General features: G+C 42.3%; 1 protein-coding gene across 1 annotated transcript in view; it reads right to left on the bottom strand.

The window, feature by feature from the left end:
• Nucleotides 1–218: 218 nt before the first annotated feature.
• Nucleotides 219–20,687, bottom strand: part of GLS (glutaminase) — a 59,726-nt gene continuing 39,257 nt past the window's right edge. The window contains exons 15-18 of the mRNA XM_066553077.1: nucleotides 5,034–5,095; nucleotides 4,028–4,104; nucleotides 3,813–3,876; nucleotides 219–3,455 (exon numbers count right to left, since the gene is read on the bottom strand). Of these exons, the coding sequence (XP_066409174.1) occupies nucleotides 3,299–3,455; nucleotides 3,813–3,876; nucleotides 4,028–4,104; nucleotides 5,034–5,095 (360 nt within the window). The 3' untranslated portion in view covers nucleotides 219–3,298. The remainder of the gene's footprint in view (nucleotides 3,456–3,812; nucleotides 3,877–4,027; nucleotides 4,105–5,033; nucleotides 5,096–20,687) is intronic.

The following is a 20,687-nucleotide window of genomic DNA, read 5'->3' as shown; positions in this document are numbered from 1 at the left end:
ACCAGTGAAAGGACATAGCTCTGGAAATGTAGGTTTCAAAATAAACATCAAAAAAATCAGGAAAAGGCTACATGACAGAAATTCATTCTGATTTCCTGTATGCTTTGCACAATGGAAATGACCAGAGAAGGTTTTCCAGGACAGCCTTCCCACACCTGAGGACTTATTTCAATGGCACTCCCACAGATAACCAATAAAACCCACCAGCACCACCATCATCTTGGTATTTCCATTTATTATGCTGTAAAAAGCAACACTATCTGGATTTTATTTCTTAAAATAAATAACTTTCATTTTCAGAACCAGTACAGCTCAAGTTTAGATTCATTCATGGGAAACTGCTAGAAATACATTCATCACTGTCTAGTCCCCACAATACAGAATCTAAAAGTCAAGATCAGCCCAGTCAGTTACAATGACCAGAAGTACACTGCCAGTAAGTATAGTCACGGATAGTCCAGCTCTGAAGCAAAAAATCTGGTACAATACAGTTTGTTCACAAAGGCTAATTAATGCTAAGACTAGCACAATATTTCTGAGTACAAAGCATTAAGTTAGCTGAACGATTTTAGGTTGTGATACAGAAGAAACATATATGACATAAAAACAAAGGAGTGGGGGGAATCTTCTTTGGAGCATAAGGAAGTCAGCGTTGGATAAGATAACCAAAAGCTATTTACTGGAAAATCTACATGTCAGTGTCATGAATGAGAAACAGCCAAACCAATGTAGTACTGCATATATTTATATTTATAAAGAATGCCATGTCTAAGTAGCTGCATCGCTGAATTGGACATTACAAAATAATCCATCTTCTCACAATGAGAAAATACTAAAACTAACCAGCAAAAATGCACTGAAGCTAGGACTGGCTAAAAGCACTCGGTATGAAAGCATTAAGTTTAGGGACAGCCATGATCTTCAATGTTAGCTCAGTTACAATCCTTTTGGTTTTGGTTTGTTTATATCATGTGTACTATATAATATACCTGTGTTTAAAATGCCAGTTTGAACAACACAATGTCAGTTAAATAAAGCTACATCAGGTATTTTTCTGAGAAGCTACAGAATGTGTTGTAACAGGGGCAAAATAGGGAGGATTAGCACTGAAATCCATCATTTTGAACTAGGATCCATCTGAAAATATTCCTTTACACTGAAGCTCATAATTTTGTTGCCTTGTGCTACCCAGTGATGTGGCTCAACAAAGAGCCAGAGGCCATTTCATTTCGTTCTTGTTTACAACAGGGGTGGCCATGACACAGGATGTGAAGAGAGTGGGTTAAAAGCCTTCAGAAAAATAGCTGATCTTCAGAAGAACAAAGAAAAAAAAAAAAGAACAAGAAAAAAAAAAACAAAAACAAAAACCAAACCCAACCAGCTCAAGAAGAGGAGGATTCTTAAGAAAAAGTGTTTGATAACCATGCCAGCCAGCTTCGAGATGCTGTTTGAGGGCTTTAGACTTTCAGACTCTTTCATGATGAAGACAGTCACTGCTTGTGATGAGTACCAAGCACTTTTCCATGTGGCTTGTCCTCCCTGCAGGGAGGCAGTATGGCATTTTGACAAGAGACTGTACAGGAACTTGAAAGGATTTATTCTCAACTATACTGACCTGCTGGGTCGCTCTGGAGAAGTTACTTCTCTCCAAGCCTTAGTGTCCTCATTGCTAAAGGAGGGTAATGTGGTTCAGATCATCTTTATAAAGTGCTTGGGCATTCTAGGAAGAATTTGGGCATGATTTCAGGAGATTTTGGTGCCAAAACACAGAAAATTTGACCTCTGAGATCTACTAATGACTTGTATGCTACGTGCTAGGATAAAAACCACCATATACACAATTCTCAAGCACGATCTCCTTTTCCATGTGCTAAATGATTCCTGCCTAAAACTTTTGTGCTAAAATCCTTGCCTACGTCCAACAACTGTAGTGTGTTGTGAGTATCTGAAGTGACTGCCCACTTCTGAGGCTTTGTGCCACACTACTGGCAGAAGCAACTGTACATGGGACAGGGAGCTGTGGCAATATTGGACTCTTGTGAACTACAAATACCTGCACCTACATTTTCCACAACAGGGCACGTGCCACGCTGGCTTCAGTGGCAAGACAATGAATGCCACCATTCACCACAAAAGGCATTTACTCAGTTGTGCTCCTGGTGCTGAACTCCTGTCCTACACCAGGGGAATCCCAGTGATGCAATATCCTGCTCCCTGGTTGATGGCAGTGCAAGAAGAGAACATAACCCAAAACCTGGCTTATCTCCTGCTCTGCTCCTGTTCTGATTGGCTCTATGCTCCTTAAAGCTGTTTCACTCCATCCGTGCTCCTTGCCACAAGCCTCAATGAGCTCAGATTGTATTTGGTTTGGTTCTTTGCCTTTCAAGCACTTCCATTGCCCTGGCTGGCTCCTGGTGCAGCCACCAGGAGGAAGCAGCCCCTGCCAGCCCCCCCAGGGGTAGTGCAAATACACCTGCAAGGAACACCTGCACGGAGTGGAAGCACCCACATTCCCTGGCCACAGGGAAGCACTTTAGCAGCTGAACGTGGAGAGAGAGGAGGGAGGCAAGACAAAGGGAACTGAGAGAAACGTTCCCAAGACACAAATCCCACTACACACCGCAGCTACACGTCACACTCCCCTACACCATTTGGTCAAACAAACCTTAAAACACGTTCCCTGACAAGACTATCTCTAAGAACAAGCCTAGACCATTGACAAGTGTCACCTATATACTCTGTGATATTTATATTATGTAAACAAGGTTGTGTGGAATTCTTTTTTTCTATTTTTTCCCAAAGATAAGTGCAGATCCTTACTTAACACACCCAGCCTACATCTACATCAGCATCCTCAGCTTTCAAAAAACCTCACTGACGCTCATACCTGACAGTACTCTGGCTCATCCTGGCCATACTGGAAACAGAGGGCTAAAGAAACAAAAATTGAGCAGAAAAGTTCCTGACCACAGACTAGAGTTCACATAGAACACAAAAATAAATTAAGTAGTGCACAGTAAAGCCAACAACAGCTAAATATTTTTATACATCAATTATATGCAGCATGAGGTAATATTGCTCACATTATGGAGGGAGATTCTTAGTTGGTTTTGTTTCTTTTGAAGAGATTGGATTTGTCCTGTGCGTATAGAAACTCCTGTAACGTAACACTGAAGTAACAGAGACTTCTGTAAAATATATACCACTATCAGATAGAAACACACACGCTCTTCATTACTTATGCATACCACAATTAAATAGGTAAGTGATTTGATTCTTAGGATCTAGCTGAAGATGATTATAGCAAGCCATCCAGATTTTTATGAACCGTTCGGTTCTCTTTCCCGTCGTTGTTATCCTCTGACGGCGTGTATTGGGTCTGATACTCTTGAAGAATTTTAAAAACATCATGGTGTCCAAAATGTAAAGCTTCATCCATAGGAGTGTTGTTCCACCTACAAAAAGCAGCACAGAATTTTTAAGATCAGCATGTTAAGCGCAGAGCCAAAAAGCACCACAAATCAAGTTCTTTACATTCTGCACTAATGGCTTAGCACACAGACCCCATTCAGTTCAGTAACTGTGGAACTTCATTAAGCTGAGCATAACCTTTGAAATAATGGGTTTAGTGGCTCATTTTTCATTCCTGCTCAGTCTGCAGAACCTACAGAGAACCAGCAGGATCCCATTCCCCCGCTTCAGTGGCCTGGCTCAACACATTCCACTCTTATTTGACAGGCCCATCTCCTCACAGACACTAGGGAAGTGGTAGTGGAGCATCTTCCCTCCAAACCAGCAATAAAACCACTCACCTGTCTTTGGGGAAAGGATTCACTTTGCACGCTTCCAGCAGAAACTTAACAACATCCACGTGTCCTACAGGAAAAGCAGCTTTGTGAGGGTGTGTACTTCTATATACCCATTTATGTACAGACAAAAGCAGCTATGCACAGAGACAGCAAGGATGTGCTAAAGCACACAGACGGACAGACAGACAGACAGCAAATGCTGTGTGAGGAGACAGTACCTTCTGCAGCTGCCACATGCAGGGCTGTCCGTGAGTCGTAGTCTCTTTGCTCCATATCCATTCCTGACAGAGCAAACCTTAAAAACAAAATAAAATACAATAAAAGAGATTGCAGAGGCAAGTCTTAGGTAACTTGAAGCACATTACAAAACATCACCCTGCCACAAGAGGATGCAAGCAGCACCACGAGCACATCACATCTTGGCTGATAATGAAAGGGGCTTGGCTTTGAAAACCAGCTTCGTGCCTTAAATTCCTTTCTGTTCTTTAGTTGTCACAAATAAAATTAAAACATCTTTGCAGAAAACATAACAGTCAACATGCCTGATCTAAAATGGTCCATGGACAAGCTAAGCCACATAAAGCAAAGTAATTTTATACCAGGTGAGAAAATCCCAGGAAGTCTCTCAAGTCTGAAAATCCTGAGCAGCATTAAGGGTTTGGGAGGGTTCTTGCTTCACACTATGATTCCTTGGGACAGCAGAGTTAAACTACATACCATAGATTTCCCCACCCACTAATTATATTTAGATATATTCTAGCCAAATAATGCTTATTTAGTCTACTACCATTATTACCTTAAATTTTGCCAGATTCTCTTCCAGATTTCAAAAGCAAAGCTAGATGTCCTAACCAGTCCAATAACAATGTGCATTTTCCAACCTGAATTTTTGTGGCACTTTCAGAATTGAATATTAAAGCAGGTGAGAGCATAGACAGGATTTTCTGCCATTGCTATTAAAAAAAAGAAATTTTTTTACTGTGATCCAAAGAAATGGAACACAGTGGGAATCAGGATAGTGTGAGGGTACCTTTTTGATAGTTAGATTTGGGTCTTTTGGTTGGGTTTTGGGTGAACATATTCAATCTCTCATGCAAACTCAATGTCCCCAAACAAGACAAAGTGCATGTGCATGTTCCTAAAAAAATAACAACAAATAAATAACAACAGCAGGAACAAAACAAGCAGGATTCCTCCTATTCCCAAACCCCCACTGGTTTTTACCTCCGGAGTGCAGACACGTCCCCTGTGTAGGCAGCAAACAGCAGATTTATCACAGACTTCACCTACAAAGAGAGATTAAATTCCAGTTTACTGATCTTCTTCCCTCAAGAAGAAAACCCAGTGGGGCCAGTTGGTCCAGTGCTTATGAACTTGTGAATTGTATCCCCTTGCCTGACCACATTCTGCAGCACAGCCTGCTTTGCTACCAGTACTGCAAGGTCTGTCTTTCCAAGGCTGAAGCCCTTAAGGACAGTAAAAGAACTAAAACCAATGAATTTCTGCTCTGTTGTGGTAAAAAAAAATGAGCCTTGTTCTATGGGCAAAGTGTGTTTCTCTCTTCAGTTGCCCAATGACACCAAGTATTGAATTGCACAGGCAGCATTGCTGCACAATTTATAAAACCATGAACTCCTCAAAAAGGCAAATTCACTCTGGAAAAGTAGGATTATTTTTGTTATTAACTGCAAAGATTCGTAATGCCAGGAGAAATCTATGTCAGCAGACATAAATTTATTTAAATGTTACCCTTTTTTCTGTGTATACAGATTATCCTTGCATACATCTAATGTACACACTTTTGCTCAAAAAAAAACCATTTAAAGCAGTTCTGTTACATAACAAGCAAGGTTTCCAGGCAGATAAAGTCGGATCTTTTTAGATAAATATGGGCTTAAAGCATGACACAGGTAAAGTCTCTGCTAAGTAGTGCTTTTTCTCAGCTGTATTAATTATTCTAGTAAGAAATGATACTGTCAGGGTACACCAACCTTGTCCCATGCGTATTTTTAATACATCCTGGCTATAACAACTCTGCAGGTTTTAACAAGTGCCAAAAATTACACACTAGATGCTTTTAAGTATCCACATCAGCTTCTTCCATAAACTGACATAGCCACTTCTAGGCACCATTTCCCAGTAATTTCCAGTAAACTTTCTAAATGCTGCTTTGCTTTTTGAGTCTATCAAGCTCTGTCGCTGCCACCAGCCAAGTAACAGAGAGAAAAGAGGGAGCTGATGCTGCACTGACCTTCTACAACAAGGAGGAGAAACAAGCAAAAGAGAAATCCCCACCCACAAGCAAGTCTCCCACAGATTTCTGCAAGAACACTGGCGTATTTTCACAGGGCCACAGAGTAGCCAACATCTGTGCCTCCTCTAAACCAAAGCCCTGGAGTTGCTTGTTGTTTTTTACACCTCAAATATGCACTGAGGCAAAGAGAGACTGAAGGAGAAGGAGGCACAAAGGCCAGGATGGAAATGCAAAGGGGACCCAGAGCCACCCTCACTGCAGCACCCACAAACCCCTGCAGCCCCTTTGCAGTTTGCACTCTGGGGGCTGTAGGGTGCAGATCTGTAGGACTCCCTCCCCTCCCAGGGCTGGCCTGTCCCTACACCTGACCGGCCCCAAAGGCTGCGCCCCTGGCTCAGGCTCCCTCAGCTCTGACCCCACACAACCTTCAGCTGTGGCAAACCTGACATCTCACCCCACACCCTCCTCTCCAGCCTTACAGAGGGCTGGCATGGAGTCATTCTACTCCCCCCACAAAGATCTCTTTGTGTAGAGTTTCTGCCACAAGCCAACCCAGTGAGCAGGGCTGCCAGGCAGGTCAGCGGGGCCTGCTCGGGAGGCAGATCCAGGCACCCCAGCTGAGCCCTCACGCCATGGCAGCTCCATGCCAGGGCTCAGCCCCTCGGGACGGAGCTGCTGGGAGCACCCAGGGCTGGGCTCTGCCGTGCAGGGTCACGGACACACGGACACACGGACACACAGACACACGGACTTGCATCAGCCAGGCCAGCTCAGGGCAGCAGCCACGCAAACGCCCTCCCTGGGCTTTCCACGGGGAGCACCACAGCCAGCCCGAACTGCCGAACGCTCTCACGGAGACAGCGGAGTGCAGGTGTGAAGGGGAATTTAGCTCGATAATCTCTGCGTTTCATCGAGATGAGTCAGGCATTCCAGGCTGGCTGCACTCCCATGGTCCTACAGGTGATGAATACTCCCCCTTTTCAGGGGCTGGGATGAGCAAAGGACACACTGTCTTAACACAAAAACCATTTCAGAGCTAACTGACCATTTTGGCTGGGCTTCTTGATGTTTCTGGGAAATGCAAATATATATTAAAGTAATAAAATAAAAATAGCGCATTCCTTGCTTCAAAAAACAACTTTCCAAGTGCAGGCAGAACCCAGAATCCTGGATTCAGCTGAACATTTTGCTAAAAAGTGATTTTTGTTTTCTATAAACATGTGACAGAATGTAATTTGGAGATTCCTGAGGCTTTGTAACACAATCACCTTAGATTACATCTCTCAGCAGTCTGGGAGAGGTCAAAGCTGCTCCTTCCTTAAGATAAAGTAAAATCAAAGGTTACTTTACTTTAAAACTGAACTTCTTGATAGATCAAAACAAAAACAAATACTAGTCCAGACAAAAAGATCTCTGCTTGTTTACCTCAGAAGGAAATTTGTTCTGTGTCCAATATTAAAAGTAATGGGATACAAAAAGCAGGAGAAACACAGCAAATTCAGCGGGACAATTATTAGCAGAGTAATTATCCAAAGCTGGTCAAAGGTGAACTCAAACTAAAATAAGCCAAGTGTGGCCATCATAGCTGAAAAAATCCTTTTTGGACAACTTCCTCCTGCTCCTAAGAGAGACTTCAATGATTTTATGGGAGAATTAGACTGGATTTGCTACCAACAAAACACACCCTGACCCCATAACTGCACCCTACTGTGACAGCAGCATAGACCAGGCCAAAAAATTAACAAACTTCCTAAGGTATGAAAAGAAACTGCTAGGAAGGCAGCCATGAAAAAAAGAAGTTTTACTGAGTTCACGTAAAAAGTGAATTCAATAAAATTTAGGAAACTGCAAATACAAAATACATTTTGAACTCAAAGTAAGAATATACCATCTCCACAAGCATCTCATGGGTCTTCCTCAGCTTTCAAGAGGATATTAATCAAAGCAGCATATATACTAAATCATTATGTAAGAGGTTGTCATTTACAGTGAGAAAAACTTTACTAAGTGAACAGCACTTGCTGCCATAAGCTTTGTATCTGTGCAGAATCTCACTTAGGCTGCCACAAAGTCACGTTCAAATTCTCTACCCAAAAGTCACAGTACTAGTTTGAAATAACAGGTTCATTGCAAAAAAAAAAAAAAATAAAGCAAAAGGCAAAAGAAACTCTGAAGTGGCAGCAGCAAACATACGATTTTGGGGAGAAAAAAAATAGTGAACATGACAGATGAGCTCTATCCCTTCAAACTAAGTAGGGCACAAGGCAACTAATTTAAGTGGTGAGAAACTCACTGGCAGAGTCTCTAAACAAGTGGTTCATGAACATTCAGTCTTGGTGTTCTGATAACTGCACTGGTGAACACAAGCTTCCCTAATGTTTAGAAACACAAAGTTTGTTTTTCACAACCTTTTCCTACTGCATGTGGAAAAGGTTCCCTAACAGTGAAAATGCAATAGAAGGAGAAGGGATGGAGTCCCTTTGCTTTCTAGGAGCTGGATGGATCTCACACTGCCATACAGCTGCATGGCAGGACCAAACCCAGAGCAGAAACTGCTGCACCTTTTGTGAAACAAGAGGGAAAACCTGCAAGCACTGAAGCACAGGGACTTGGCAGCTCTCCTCTCACCACACCAACAGCACAGAGCACTGCTCACTCAGCTACAATGAGACCCTCTCTGTTCAGCACTCTTTCCTCAGCACTGGGTTTAATCTTCATCATCCAGGCAGTGAACCCAGCAAGGAGAGGTTCCTCAGAAATACTCAAGTCACTCAATGGTAGAAATCAGAAACACAGTTTCACTGTCAGGTTAGGAGGTGTTAGAGGTCTTGGACTCAGGTGGACAAAGCTATGAAGGATCCAAGTCCTGCTTCATATCAGAGGTGGCCAAGTGACCAATGTCTCCAGAGGTACCTCTCCAATAAATGGCTCTGTGAGTGTGGGTCAGCATGTGAGCAGCTCAAGAAAGAAAAATCAAGACTGCTGCTGCTCAAGAACTGCACTGAGGTCAAGCTAAAGCAAGGAAACAGCCAGAGTTGAGAGCAGCAGGAAGTCACAGCACTGCAGCAGATACTTCAGATAAACACAGGGGACGAAAAGGCAAAAAATGAAAGAGCAAAAACACCATTCCAAAACCCAAATGGACAAACTGAGTGAGCCACAAAGCCAGTTACAAAGTGAAACTCAGTGTCAAAGTGACTCCTAGTCCAAAGCTTTCCTGTGGCAGTTATTTTGCACATCTCCAGCCTGGTTATGGTGACAGTTTCAGAGAAGCTTCCCTCAAGCAGCAGTGCTGACGTGAGCACATGCACAGGGACAGAGGAACTGCAGAGGGGAGCACGTGGCCCAGCACACAGCAAGTGCATGGCTGTGCTCCCCTTCTCTGCAAGCACAAAGAAAGGACTTGGGCATGACAGGAGAGCCTCAGGGCTGGTTTTCAATATCTCAGTGTACCAACAAGAAAAACTAAATTAAAAAAAAAAAGTTTAACTTCAGTATAAATATGCTGAAGTTATTGCAAGTGAAATTTCAACAACATCTAACTGATCTGAAAGGCTTGGCTGGAATGTGGGAATTGCCTTGGTGGAGTATTTGTAACAAAACAGCCTTTCCTACCTGAGCTTCACACCCATATCCAGACTTATTTAAATAATCTTACTATGACTAACAGCAAATGCCCACACAAGACTGAGATAGAATCGCTCCTCTTTCAACAGAGACCAGGGTAGAGGACTTTGTTAAACTGAAGACAAGGGTGTCCACCACTGCATGGCTCTAATGCCATGCACAGAAGACCTCTCCAAACACTTCAGAGACAGCACCCTGACATTGTTAATGGCACTAAGATGGGAAACTGAGGCCCAGAGATGGAAATGAACTGCTACAGCCTCGTGGTGAAGGGAGAGCAGCCTGACACCTTCTGCCCACTGCCTTCATCATTAATGCAGAACAGCCAAACCTCGAGGAGGAGCCCAGCCCGAGCAGCTGAGCACACTGCTCTGTCCCTGCCCACGTGTCCCTGTCACCACAGGGCTCTGTCCTGCTCTGCCATGGCTGCAATGCCTCCAGCAAGGCAGGGAGAGCCTTGCCCCGCACTGCACTTGGGTCAGGAGAGAAAAGCCAAACAGCTGTGCATGTACAGAAAGCAAATCCTTCAGGAAAAATTAATTTAGCTCAAAGCTGGATTAATTCCATGAGAAGCTCTTAGCTAAAAAGGTCAGTGAATCTGGATTTTAATTTCCTACCATGTCCTGCTTCCTGAGAACGCTCCGCCCTCTATAATTTCTTTGAAAATGTTACAGAATTAACATTCTGAACAAAAAAGTATTGCTTCCAACTTTATGTTTCTCCAGGTGGCTGAGCAATATATTCAAGCTCTATAGTTTATAGTAGTACTGCTCAAGGCAAGCCAAACAAGGACAAATAAACAACTCCCCTAAACTTTCCAACACTCTTTCCATGATATTTAGGGATAACCACAGGTTAGCCTTCTGAAGAGATGTTCAAAATATTGAGAAAAACCAGTGTGAATGGGTATTGCTTCTCAGGAACTTTGCTGTATCTGAATTTTACTGTGTACCAGACCAAGTGTGCTGACAGGAGACTTTCAAATACAACAAGAGGAGTTAAAAAGAGAGAGCAGAGCTAGTTGAGAGAACACGTGCACCACACTCTTCTCTCACATCCTATTTTTTGTGCTTAAAATGGGATGCAACGCTTCCTCTCAGGGAACCCTGCCCTTCTGGCCAACTGGCTTGAAGAACAGAGTTAAAAACGCTCCCCTGCGTGGCACAGAGGTGCAGAGATAAACTGGGATTTAAATTTCAGCACCTAATGACATGTGACTGTCACACCAACCCCAGGGCCTGATGCACTGGGACCTCAGAACGGGTCCCAGCTAAGCAGGGCTCTGGGTTATGTCCCCCCAGGCTCCTGAGGAGGCTCCCAGCCCTAGGAGAGCTGCACAGCAATTGGAATGCACTCCTGCAGCTCTCCACCAAGGAATCACAGAATCAGGAGGTTGGAAGAGACCTCTAAGATCATTGAGTCCAACCTATGCCCTAACACCTCAACTAGGCTACAGCACCAAGTGCCATGTCCAGTCTTTTTTTAAACACATCCAGAGATGGTGATTCTACCACTTCCCTGGGAAGAGCATTCCAGCACTTTATTATTCTTTCAGTGAAAATTTTTTTCCTAATATCCAGCCAGCCCAGCTCTGTCTGGAAGTGTCCCCAAGGCACACTTCTCCATGCCATTAACCCCCACAGTGCTGGGCACAGCTGATCTGCACCTGTGACAGCCTGGCTGCCTCCCTGGGCCACCTGCACCGAGGGTGACACAGCAAAGCTCCACAGGGAAAATCCATCAGGTGGCATTTCCAAACTGCACATCCCAGCAGCACGCTGCTCCCTCAGGCCAGGAGGCTCTGTGCTGTCCCACACTGAGGCCACCCACCCTGCGTGGCAGGGGACACAGGAGCCCTGCACACGCCCAGCTCTCCACCCATTGTTCCCAGCACACGGCCAGGCTAAGCCGGCTCAGCGCGGCATTAGCTCGGGAGGCAGAAAATAGATGGATAAGCTGCCCAAGGTGAGCACCCGTGCAGTGAACAGGGATTAATGCTCCACAGAGGGACTCTGCCTCTCCTCATCCTCTGCAAACAGCCAGGGACTGACAAGGAGGGCAGGAGCGAGGAGTTTACATGTGCCACGAGTGATTAAAAGTAATAAAAGCTCCAAAGTCAACAGGAATTCACTGTCACAGTAGCACTGTTCAGCTGCTTTTCCTAAAGCTGATCCCCTGATGAGGGTCACCGCCAAAAGGCAATCCCTCCTCCTGCTCTTTGGAAGAACTGTGGATTTTTGGATGCTTATTTTATCAATGAGAAACAATCCCTGAAACCCAAGATGCCAATATAAACTCTGAAACAGCAGTGCTGACCTACAGATACCATGAAAAGCAAACCTAGAGCACAAAGCAAACCATTTAGTCATCCAGTTTTTACACACTGAACTTGTAACTCACCTATGCTGGAGCACAGCCTTTAGATGGCTTTTTCCTTGCATGGAGAGTTTCAAAATAAAGTAAAAACAAACAGAAAAAAAAACCCCTGAAACCTGCACAAAATGAATTTTGGCATTTCAACTCTGAAACTAGAACGCAAGTAGCCCCTAAAAGGACAAAAATAAACCAGGGATGGATCTGAGACTAGAACACAGGTATCTATATGCTCAGACATTAGACATGATCACTTATTTTACAAATAGGCCAGTTTTGCATTTACATTTAATTTTCAATAACATGGAATCTACTCTCCAGTGTCCACATACAAGGCTATTGTTGGGGAAAAAATCCAGATCTAAAAGAGATAGCCATAGTCTTCCCTTAAAATACCATTGTTCAATATGAAGGTAAGTTGCACTTCATAGGGGAAGAAATCTCAGTCAAAAGCCTGTTTTTGCAATTGAGCTTCTGCTTTGTTTCTCATGAAATGAAGTGGAACTTACTACCTAAGAGTAAGTAAAGCACATATTTTACAAAGTCAAAACTGAGACTGAACTACAGACAAATACCCAACCAACCTCACCCCTCCAAGCCCAGCCAAGCATCATCTCCATTTCACCTGCCCTGTCTGCCCCACTCCAGTGCCAGCTGCCTGCCAGGACACAACTCCCAGACTAAGTACCATTTTTATTCACTAAATGAATCCCAGAACAATTCAGGTGCCCACCCAGGGGAGGACTGGCTCTGAAGTGGTCTCAGAGCTTGCTAGTGAGGTTATGTCCATGAATATTTTTAGGGATGGACAGTCCTTGAAGGCACTCGAAGCAACCTCTGGATTAAGCCTCAACATTACCTTATTCTACAGAAAATTCCACAAAAATAGGCAATTTCTCTAAATAATTTCCTGGAGCACACAAAAGTGAGGCTTTCAGTAAGTGATCAAATGATGTCACAGAGCTCTACAACACCTACTGCCTCTGACAGAGCCTCCTGCCCTGACTTCAAACAAACACAAGGGTCTTAAGAAGTTATAAACTTAGAATTCTCTGGGAGAGCCTTTCTTCCCACTGCACTATAAATAATTAGAAGATGTGTGAATAAATTAATGCATATCCCTTCACACATTAAAATATTGATACATTTGAAAATACAGACAAGGTTAATTCCATAAAACTTGCATTTTTCCTTGACAACTTCCACCACCTCTTTAGGCTATTTTCTGCACTACTGATCCTTGTTTCCTCATGTAATGTGACGAAAGTGCAAAAATAACTTTAGAATCTGCTCTGCCATGTTTTAAAACTGACACAGGAAACAGGACTTTGTCAGTTTTTTTCCCCAGTTCCTTTTCTAACCCTTTGACTATCCTTTCTTTTCCTCTAGATGGTGCAAGGTCCTCCCTGTTCACAGCTGGGGACAGAGGACGATACCCAGCTCCTTCAGTTTTACCAGCCATGGGTGCAGTGTTTATTTTTGGACTCAAAGCTGCCACAAGTGACTTTCAAAGCTGCTACCACAGAGTTTATTTCTGGAGTCTCCCTGGTGGAATTAACTTGAAATGCCATTTGCACAGCAATTATCCATACAGTTTGTGCTGTTGGTATCAAGCTAACAGACTAACAAAACACTTATTTATTCCTCACTCCAGTTTCCAGCAGCCCTGCTCAAACACAACCCATGCATGTACTGAAATACTGAAAGCTGCTTCTCCCATGAGTGATGTCTAGACTGCAGGCACACAAGAGGCTGTATTTTCATGTATCCAAACACAAAGCAGCTCTAAACCAACTGTGCTGCCAGCACTGCAAAACCCTCAGGCAAGCTAGCACACTGGTTAGTTATTACTTTTATTTAAAGCTGGGCAAATCCCAGTAGGTATTTAAATATCTTCTTGCAATTCAACTACTCACATTGTTTCAAATCCTAGCTGGTGGAACACTGACAATAAAAAAATTTCAGTGGTCCTAAGTGTCTGTTTAAAACCCAAAAACAGAGCAAGGAGTTTTGACTAGGTTCAGTTCATGAACATGGAAACAAGCCTGTACCAGTAGCTCAATCTTGGAGCTTGTCACAGAATCTGTGCATGTAGCTGAATGTAAGAAATAATTAAACCAAATATACACATCCAAGGTTTGTCTTGACACCAGGACCTTTTCTTCAACCTAAGAACAACTGTCAGATTGCTCCACTAGCAAACAGATGGGCTAAGGCCACTAAAAGAGGGAAGGCTGAGCAGAGGTGATTTGTTCCCCTCTTCCATCTACTGGTATCAAATGGATTTCCATCATTCATAGTTCCCTCTGATTCAAGCCTTTTCAAGGTAAGTACTGGATTATGCCACCCAGAATTGCAAATAATTAGAGTATTGAAACCATATATTACAGTAAACTGCATTTCTTCATCCATCTCTGCCTGAAGCCTTTTTTTTTTGTCAAAATACTTCAAATTAATGGATGTATTCATAAGCATCTAAAAATGGTATTTACTAAAAATGAGCACAATATCATAAGAGTTTATCCCTTTTTTTCTTCTCTATTACTGTTCTAGTTTGCATAAAATTTAAAAACTTAAGGACAGAGGAAACAGTAACAGTGAGCAGGTGCTTTTCCTCCAATCACATTTGGAACCATGAAAGACAGAATTCATTTCTTCCAGCACCACCCCATGCTCATAAGATGGCCATCAAGTGGACACAAATTTCTGGAAGGAGTCTGTAACACCTATATTCCTCAAAACAACATCTCTCTACCTGTGAAATCACCCTAAACACTATCAGGCAGGAGGTGCAAGTTCTTCCAACTGTCCAAAAATATTCTTTGACTTATACAGAATAAAGAGTCACAGACAGGACTGAGCTCAGTTCTACCACTAATTCAGCCAGTGCGTGCTCAGAGATTATTACATTTAATTATTCTAATTTTTAAATGAGATTTAGAATCCTGTAAATGAAATTTGAAATAATCTATGTTTCCAATACAGTTTGTGATTCCATAGGTACAGGCTGCTTCGTGCTAGGTTTGGTTTTACTCAAGTGCCTGAAATACAGAACAGCCCTGGATGATGACAAGCCATGGAAGCAGAAACCTTGTTTCATGGCAACACACACAGGGAATGTGTAATGCCTTGTTATTTACAGTTCTGACTATTGATTCATTCTGAAGTATTAGTAAACTGATGCTGTTTAAATTACAGATAAGACTATTTAATCATGACGAATTAAGGGTTAAGTAATTAAACAAAATGTTTACTAGAATAAGTGAAACATCTACTTACCTTCTGCAACTGAGATTCCTTCACAAAGACCATGCCCATCTATTCCACTCCTGAGATGTGCAAACCCCACAGGCTGAGACAAGCTGGAACATTGGCCAGCCACGTTCCTCAACTGCCCCACTCCCACCTCTGCCTCCCCTGATGGAGGCAGAAGAAACAACCATTCACTAATCCTGATCTCCAGAGGTGGAGGGTGGGTGACACAAAGCAAACTGCACACAAGCCTCTCCCCCAGGAATCAAGGCATACCAATCAATTTTACTAGAAAATATTACATAGTATCATAAGAATGTCCAGGGTGAGTGGATGGGGCAGTTTCTCTTTCCAGTGCCATCATCAGGAACAGGACACCAGGAAATGTTGTGGGAAGCAGACTGGGTTTGTATTTCCCCTTTCTAGCAGATAAAACCAATACTAACGATGAACTAGGTTCAAGGGGTACAGAGAAAAAAAACCCCACAGTAATCAGAGCCATTGACTCCATCACTATTAGATTACAAGATCCCAGGAACAGATGCTTCTTTAGTTGGAAGACACTTCCAGGAAAAAAAAGCCTGATATGAAGCATCAAGAACAGGTACTAGGATGGACCCAGCCAATACTGCTGTCACAGATACCCCTGAATAACAGATCATCCTAATTTTTTCAAGACAGAAGGTCTTACAGTACCTAAAGCTGAAGCTTCACCAGTGCTCAGATGACAATATTGTGCCTGGAGAGCTCCCCTGCCCCTTCCCATGTGTGCCTGGACAAACAGATGAGCCTGGCAGAAGAGGAGCTGATCTCAAGAGCTACTCGCTAACATTTTCTTCTTATGTCTTATCCTTTGCTTAACACCCACGTTGGTATGGGTATATCCATCCCATCCCTTTATTTTGGGGATAATTATGTTGATTTCAGAAGGTACAAATACTGGGAAGAAGAGAGAAAACTGAGCACCAAAGCTGCCTTCAGTAGATTACAGTGAGCATGGCCATGCTTGCCTTCACCTGCTGTTTCCAATTTCTTCTGGTACCAATGAATTAACACACTTTTTGCTTTTGGAAACAACAGAATTAAGCACATCACTGAAAAGACACCCAAAACATTGAGAATTGAATTATTCTTGACTAGACTTAAGAGCTAGGTTGGCTAATTCCACTTTGTTTGATTTTTTTAAGAAGATCTTTCATGGACTTTCATAAACTCATATATTGTGCCAGCAAGAGAAGTTCTTGAACACCTAATAAAGAAACCAAAATTAGAATAGCAGTAGTGAATAACAGTGGGTCAGGCAGTTCCACAGAACTGCAAATTAACAAGAGGGAGTCATAGAAAAACCCAGCCTGGCTCCTGTCCTGGATGACCAGAAGTGTTACTGCTGCATTGTTGGCCATGAACAGTATGACAAAGGAATGGTGGATAAATTAATCCTTTCAACAAAAAGTTCACTAGATCAAGTGAAAGATCTAAAGCATGAAGGCTTCCACCCTTCAAGATGAAGACCAAGCAAATTTTCATTTCTAGGTGGCATGCATCTGCCATCAGCAGCTTGGATGGAAATGCTTCAGTGCTGCCACCAATGTCCAAAGCATCCAAGTTTTGTAAGAAAATGACCATTTTAAAGAGTTTAACTTACTCCACACTGTGAAACATTTTCAGGATTTCTCATCAGCAAGAAAACATTTTGTCAGTAAATAATGATGGCTGGAAGTTCAAAAATAGTAAAACAATTCTTGCAGTCAACTATCACAGAAATGTTATACCTACTTTGGTGGCTCCTTTTCAGCCTTTTCAAAGACTAAACCCCTGCTAACAGTTCTGCAACAAAGAGCATTGGGAATATACAGAGAAACCTTAAAAAGGGGAATGAATGCTAAGCCATTGATCCTGGATGCAGGGGAAAATAACAAGAGCCTTTGAAGTAATGGATATAAACATCACTAACAGTGCAAGATTTGGGACCAAAGGACTGGGATCAACGCTGTCACATGAATCCAGTGGAATGCTGATGGGTGTTTTAGTGACAGAGCTGTGTTAAGCAGACAGGACAAAAGGATGTCTGCTTTTTCAAGGACCTATTGACACCATTGATACCCACACAACAGAGCAGAGTGGGGCAATGCTCCTGCTTCCCAGCCTGTAAGCACTTCACAATTTGTGGATGACAGTTTACTCCTAAATAAAGGGCTTGGAACTGGAATTATAGCCAAAGGAAAGGACTTTGCTCTGGAAGGACACAGGGCACCTGCACTACCAACAGACTGACTCCACCCTACAGGCTGAAAGCAGAATGGGGAAATCTCACCAGATGCTTGCTCTCTACTCTTGATGAGAAGGTTCTTTCTAAATACTAGGATCAAGTTTCTATAAGTCTCCTTATTTTTAGGCTATGTATTCCATACCTTGTATTGAAAGGTAAGTTTTCCTTGGATTGAAAATATTTATTAGCCGAAATAAATCTTTTTCCTCCCTGCTTTTATCTTTAAACACTGCAAACATTCATATGACTCCCCAGCAGCCTTGGTATATGGAATAAAACATACCCAGCTGTTTTAGCCTGCTTTCCTATATTCTCAATCATAACTGTTAATCCTGCTCTGCAATGGCATGAGTGGGGATTTCTTAAAACATGTTTAATCAAAACAGTTTATTCTCAGATCAAGATTACATTTTAATTATTTTGTTTGCAATAATTACAGGCTGGAGAATTTTATGAGAGAGGTCCTTGAAAAGAAGTGTGAAATGTACTTTCCATTCAGAAAGTAAAAGCTACACATATAACCAAAAGCAGGTCTATGAGTCCAAAAAACCCCTGTTTATTGCATGAGTAATTCCTGAACAATAAAGTTGCCTGCCTCAAGGAAAAAGCTGGGCTAGTGAATGACATCAACAGGAAATGAGTAACATTATCTCTTCCTATCACTCCACTTGTGCTCTCAGTTCATTGTTTTGACAAGTGCTCTGATCACAAGGGGTCCTAACAGAACCATGCCATCCCTCAGCAAATAGCACACTTCCACGTCTGCATTCAGCCTGTTGGGCTTCAATAGAGAAATAAAGGGAATATGGCCTTTTCAAATCCCTAAATCACTTCATTTGCAATGACATAATGAAAAAATACTTGGAATCTGGTAGGAAAAATACAGCAGGAATAGAAAATACTAATTACTGCTGCCCAAATGCCACTTCTACCTATGCCACTTCTAGGACTCTCCAAAAGCCAACAGACTACAGCATGATGGTAACATCATCACATTCAATGAAAACATAGAAGTCACCATCACAAACTAGAGAAAGGGAAAATTCCAACTGTAGGTTAGGAAAAAATTCTTTAATCAAAGCATTAAAGCACTGGGATAACTCACCCAGCCAGATGATAAAACCCCATCACGTGAGGTTTTCAACACTTGACTGGCAAAGCCCTTGAGCAACACAGTCCAAGTGACCCGAGATGGTTCTTTGAGCAGAGGCTGGACTCTGAGATCTCCAGAGATCCCTCCCAGCCTCTGTGACCTTGTGGTTTCCTCCTCAGGTTGCTGACAGTCACTAGTGCTCCCTGAACCTCACACAGATAGGTTACAATAACTGCACCCAGCTGAGTAAATCTGACCTTTAAGGCAAGGTACAATTGAAGATAATTGTCCAATTCACAGTGTGCACGTGAGTTTGTGAAACCACATGAAGGCACAGCTATGTGCCAGCTGAGTCAGAATCAGAGCAGAGCAGCAGCTCAAACAGGAAGCAGCACCTTACAGCAGATATGCTGCCCCACTTGCCTGCTTAGCACTAAATACATCAAAGTCTGGTTGGCTGGAACATTTTTGAGGATAGGAAGACATTCTAAAATTACTTCCTTTTCCCCTTGTCCTTCCTTCAACCCCATTTCCTCACCAGTCCTAGTGCTGAGGTGCAAAGTGTCCATTATTCTCCAAACATCCACCTGCCTTGTCCTCAGTCAAGCACCCATGGCAGCTTTATGGACTCAGTTAAGTCCTGCTCAAATTAAACTGGTAAAAAACCAAAATAACAAACAGAATACCCAACAAACTTGCCCCCACCACAGTTCTGCCACTGAACTCCATTCCAGGCTTTATTCAGCTACGCTGCAGCCTCAGATGTGACCATTAGGCACCCCTGCTATGCACAGGAGAAATGCAAGTGGCATTTTCAGGAGTAGCTGAGCCATGTGCACAGTGCTGCCACTCAAGTCTTGCAAAAACATTTCAATGTTCCATGTCCGTGTCATACCAAAAAGTCTGCATAAAGCAATATTAGATGCCAGTAAGAAAATTAACTCCTACTTGCAGAAAAACCAAAAGAAAAGAGGGCATTTTTAATTTTGCACACAATATACTCTAGGAGCAAACAGCAAATCAGAAACCATGCTTGATTCAAGGCAGGTAGTTTAATAATTTAGACTATTTAAATTATTCAACACACTAGGACACAAATTCTTGAAAGAAAGTGGAGCCGTGCATGACTCAACCATGTCTTTACATATATTAGTTAGTCATGCACTTTCCAGACTAGACAAATGTGGAACAGACAAGGTGCCAGCATGATAAAAAAATAGCTTTAGTTAAGATTTCTACCCAATTTAAAGTCTCTTGCCAAACCTCCAACCACCACAGACATATGTGAACTCAAATCCTCAAGGAGACTGCACTGAAGGCAAATTATTAGGTGTATTTGTCATTCTAATAAGAACTCTGCTGAAACAAGTTTATTCTTGTTTCACTGCAATAACTGATTCTGAACCTTCAAAAAACTACAGAAATATTATTTAAAATTAAAATCAAAAAGAAAAAACAGTGCAAGCCTACAAAAAATGTTTAGGATACTAAAACATCATACATTAATTATGCTCATAATTAATTCCTTTGTTAACAAATTTCTGTGCATCAATGACATGTATGTATCAAGACCAAGAGATATATGAGTAATAAAAAGCAACATAGTCCATGCCCCCCACCCATCCACCCTCCTCTGAATCCATTGCCTTTTTATTCACCTACGCACCCATTGGTCTTTGACACAAATATATGCTGAAAACCAAAATATAAGAGCCAAAATAATTGTACAGTAAATCACCTGTGGCTCTTTCTGTGTACCTACTACTGTTTTTCCTTTCATCATCTTTATGACTTCTAGAGAACAAACTCTTTTGATATGTGATGTTTTTAAGTATAATGAACATACAGCTTATTTTACAAGCATAGAACAAAACTTCAGCTTATAAACCAGTCTGCAGAAAAGCTAAATTAACAATTCTGACCATCCTCAGTAGAGGCAGGCCCCAGCATCACTACCAGAACAATGTGGGGCTTGGATCACCTCCCTTGCTACACATGATTCATTACAAG

Source organism: Molothrus aeneus, chromosome 7 (assembly GCF_037042795.1).
Source record: "Molothrus aeneus isolate 106 chromosome 7, BPBGC_Maene_1.0, whole genome shotgun sequence".
NCBI lineage: Eukaryota > Metazoa > Chordata > Aves > Passeriformes > Icteridae > Molothrus > Molothrus aeneus.
This window is presented reverse-complemented; position numbering and strand designations above follow the sequence as displayed.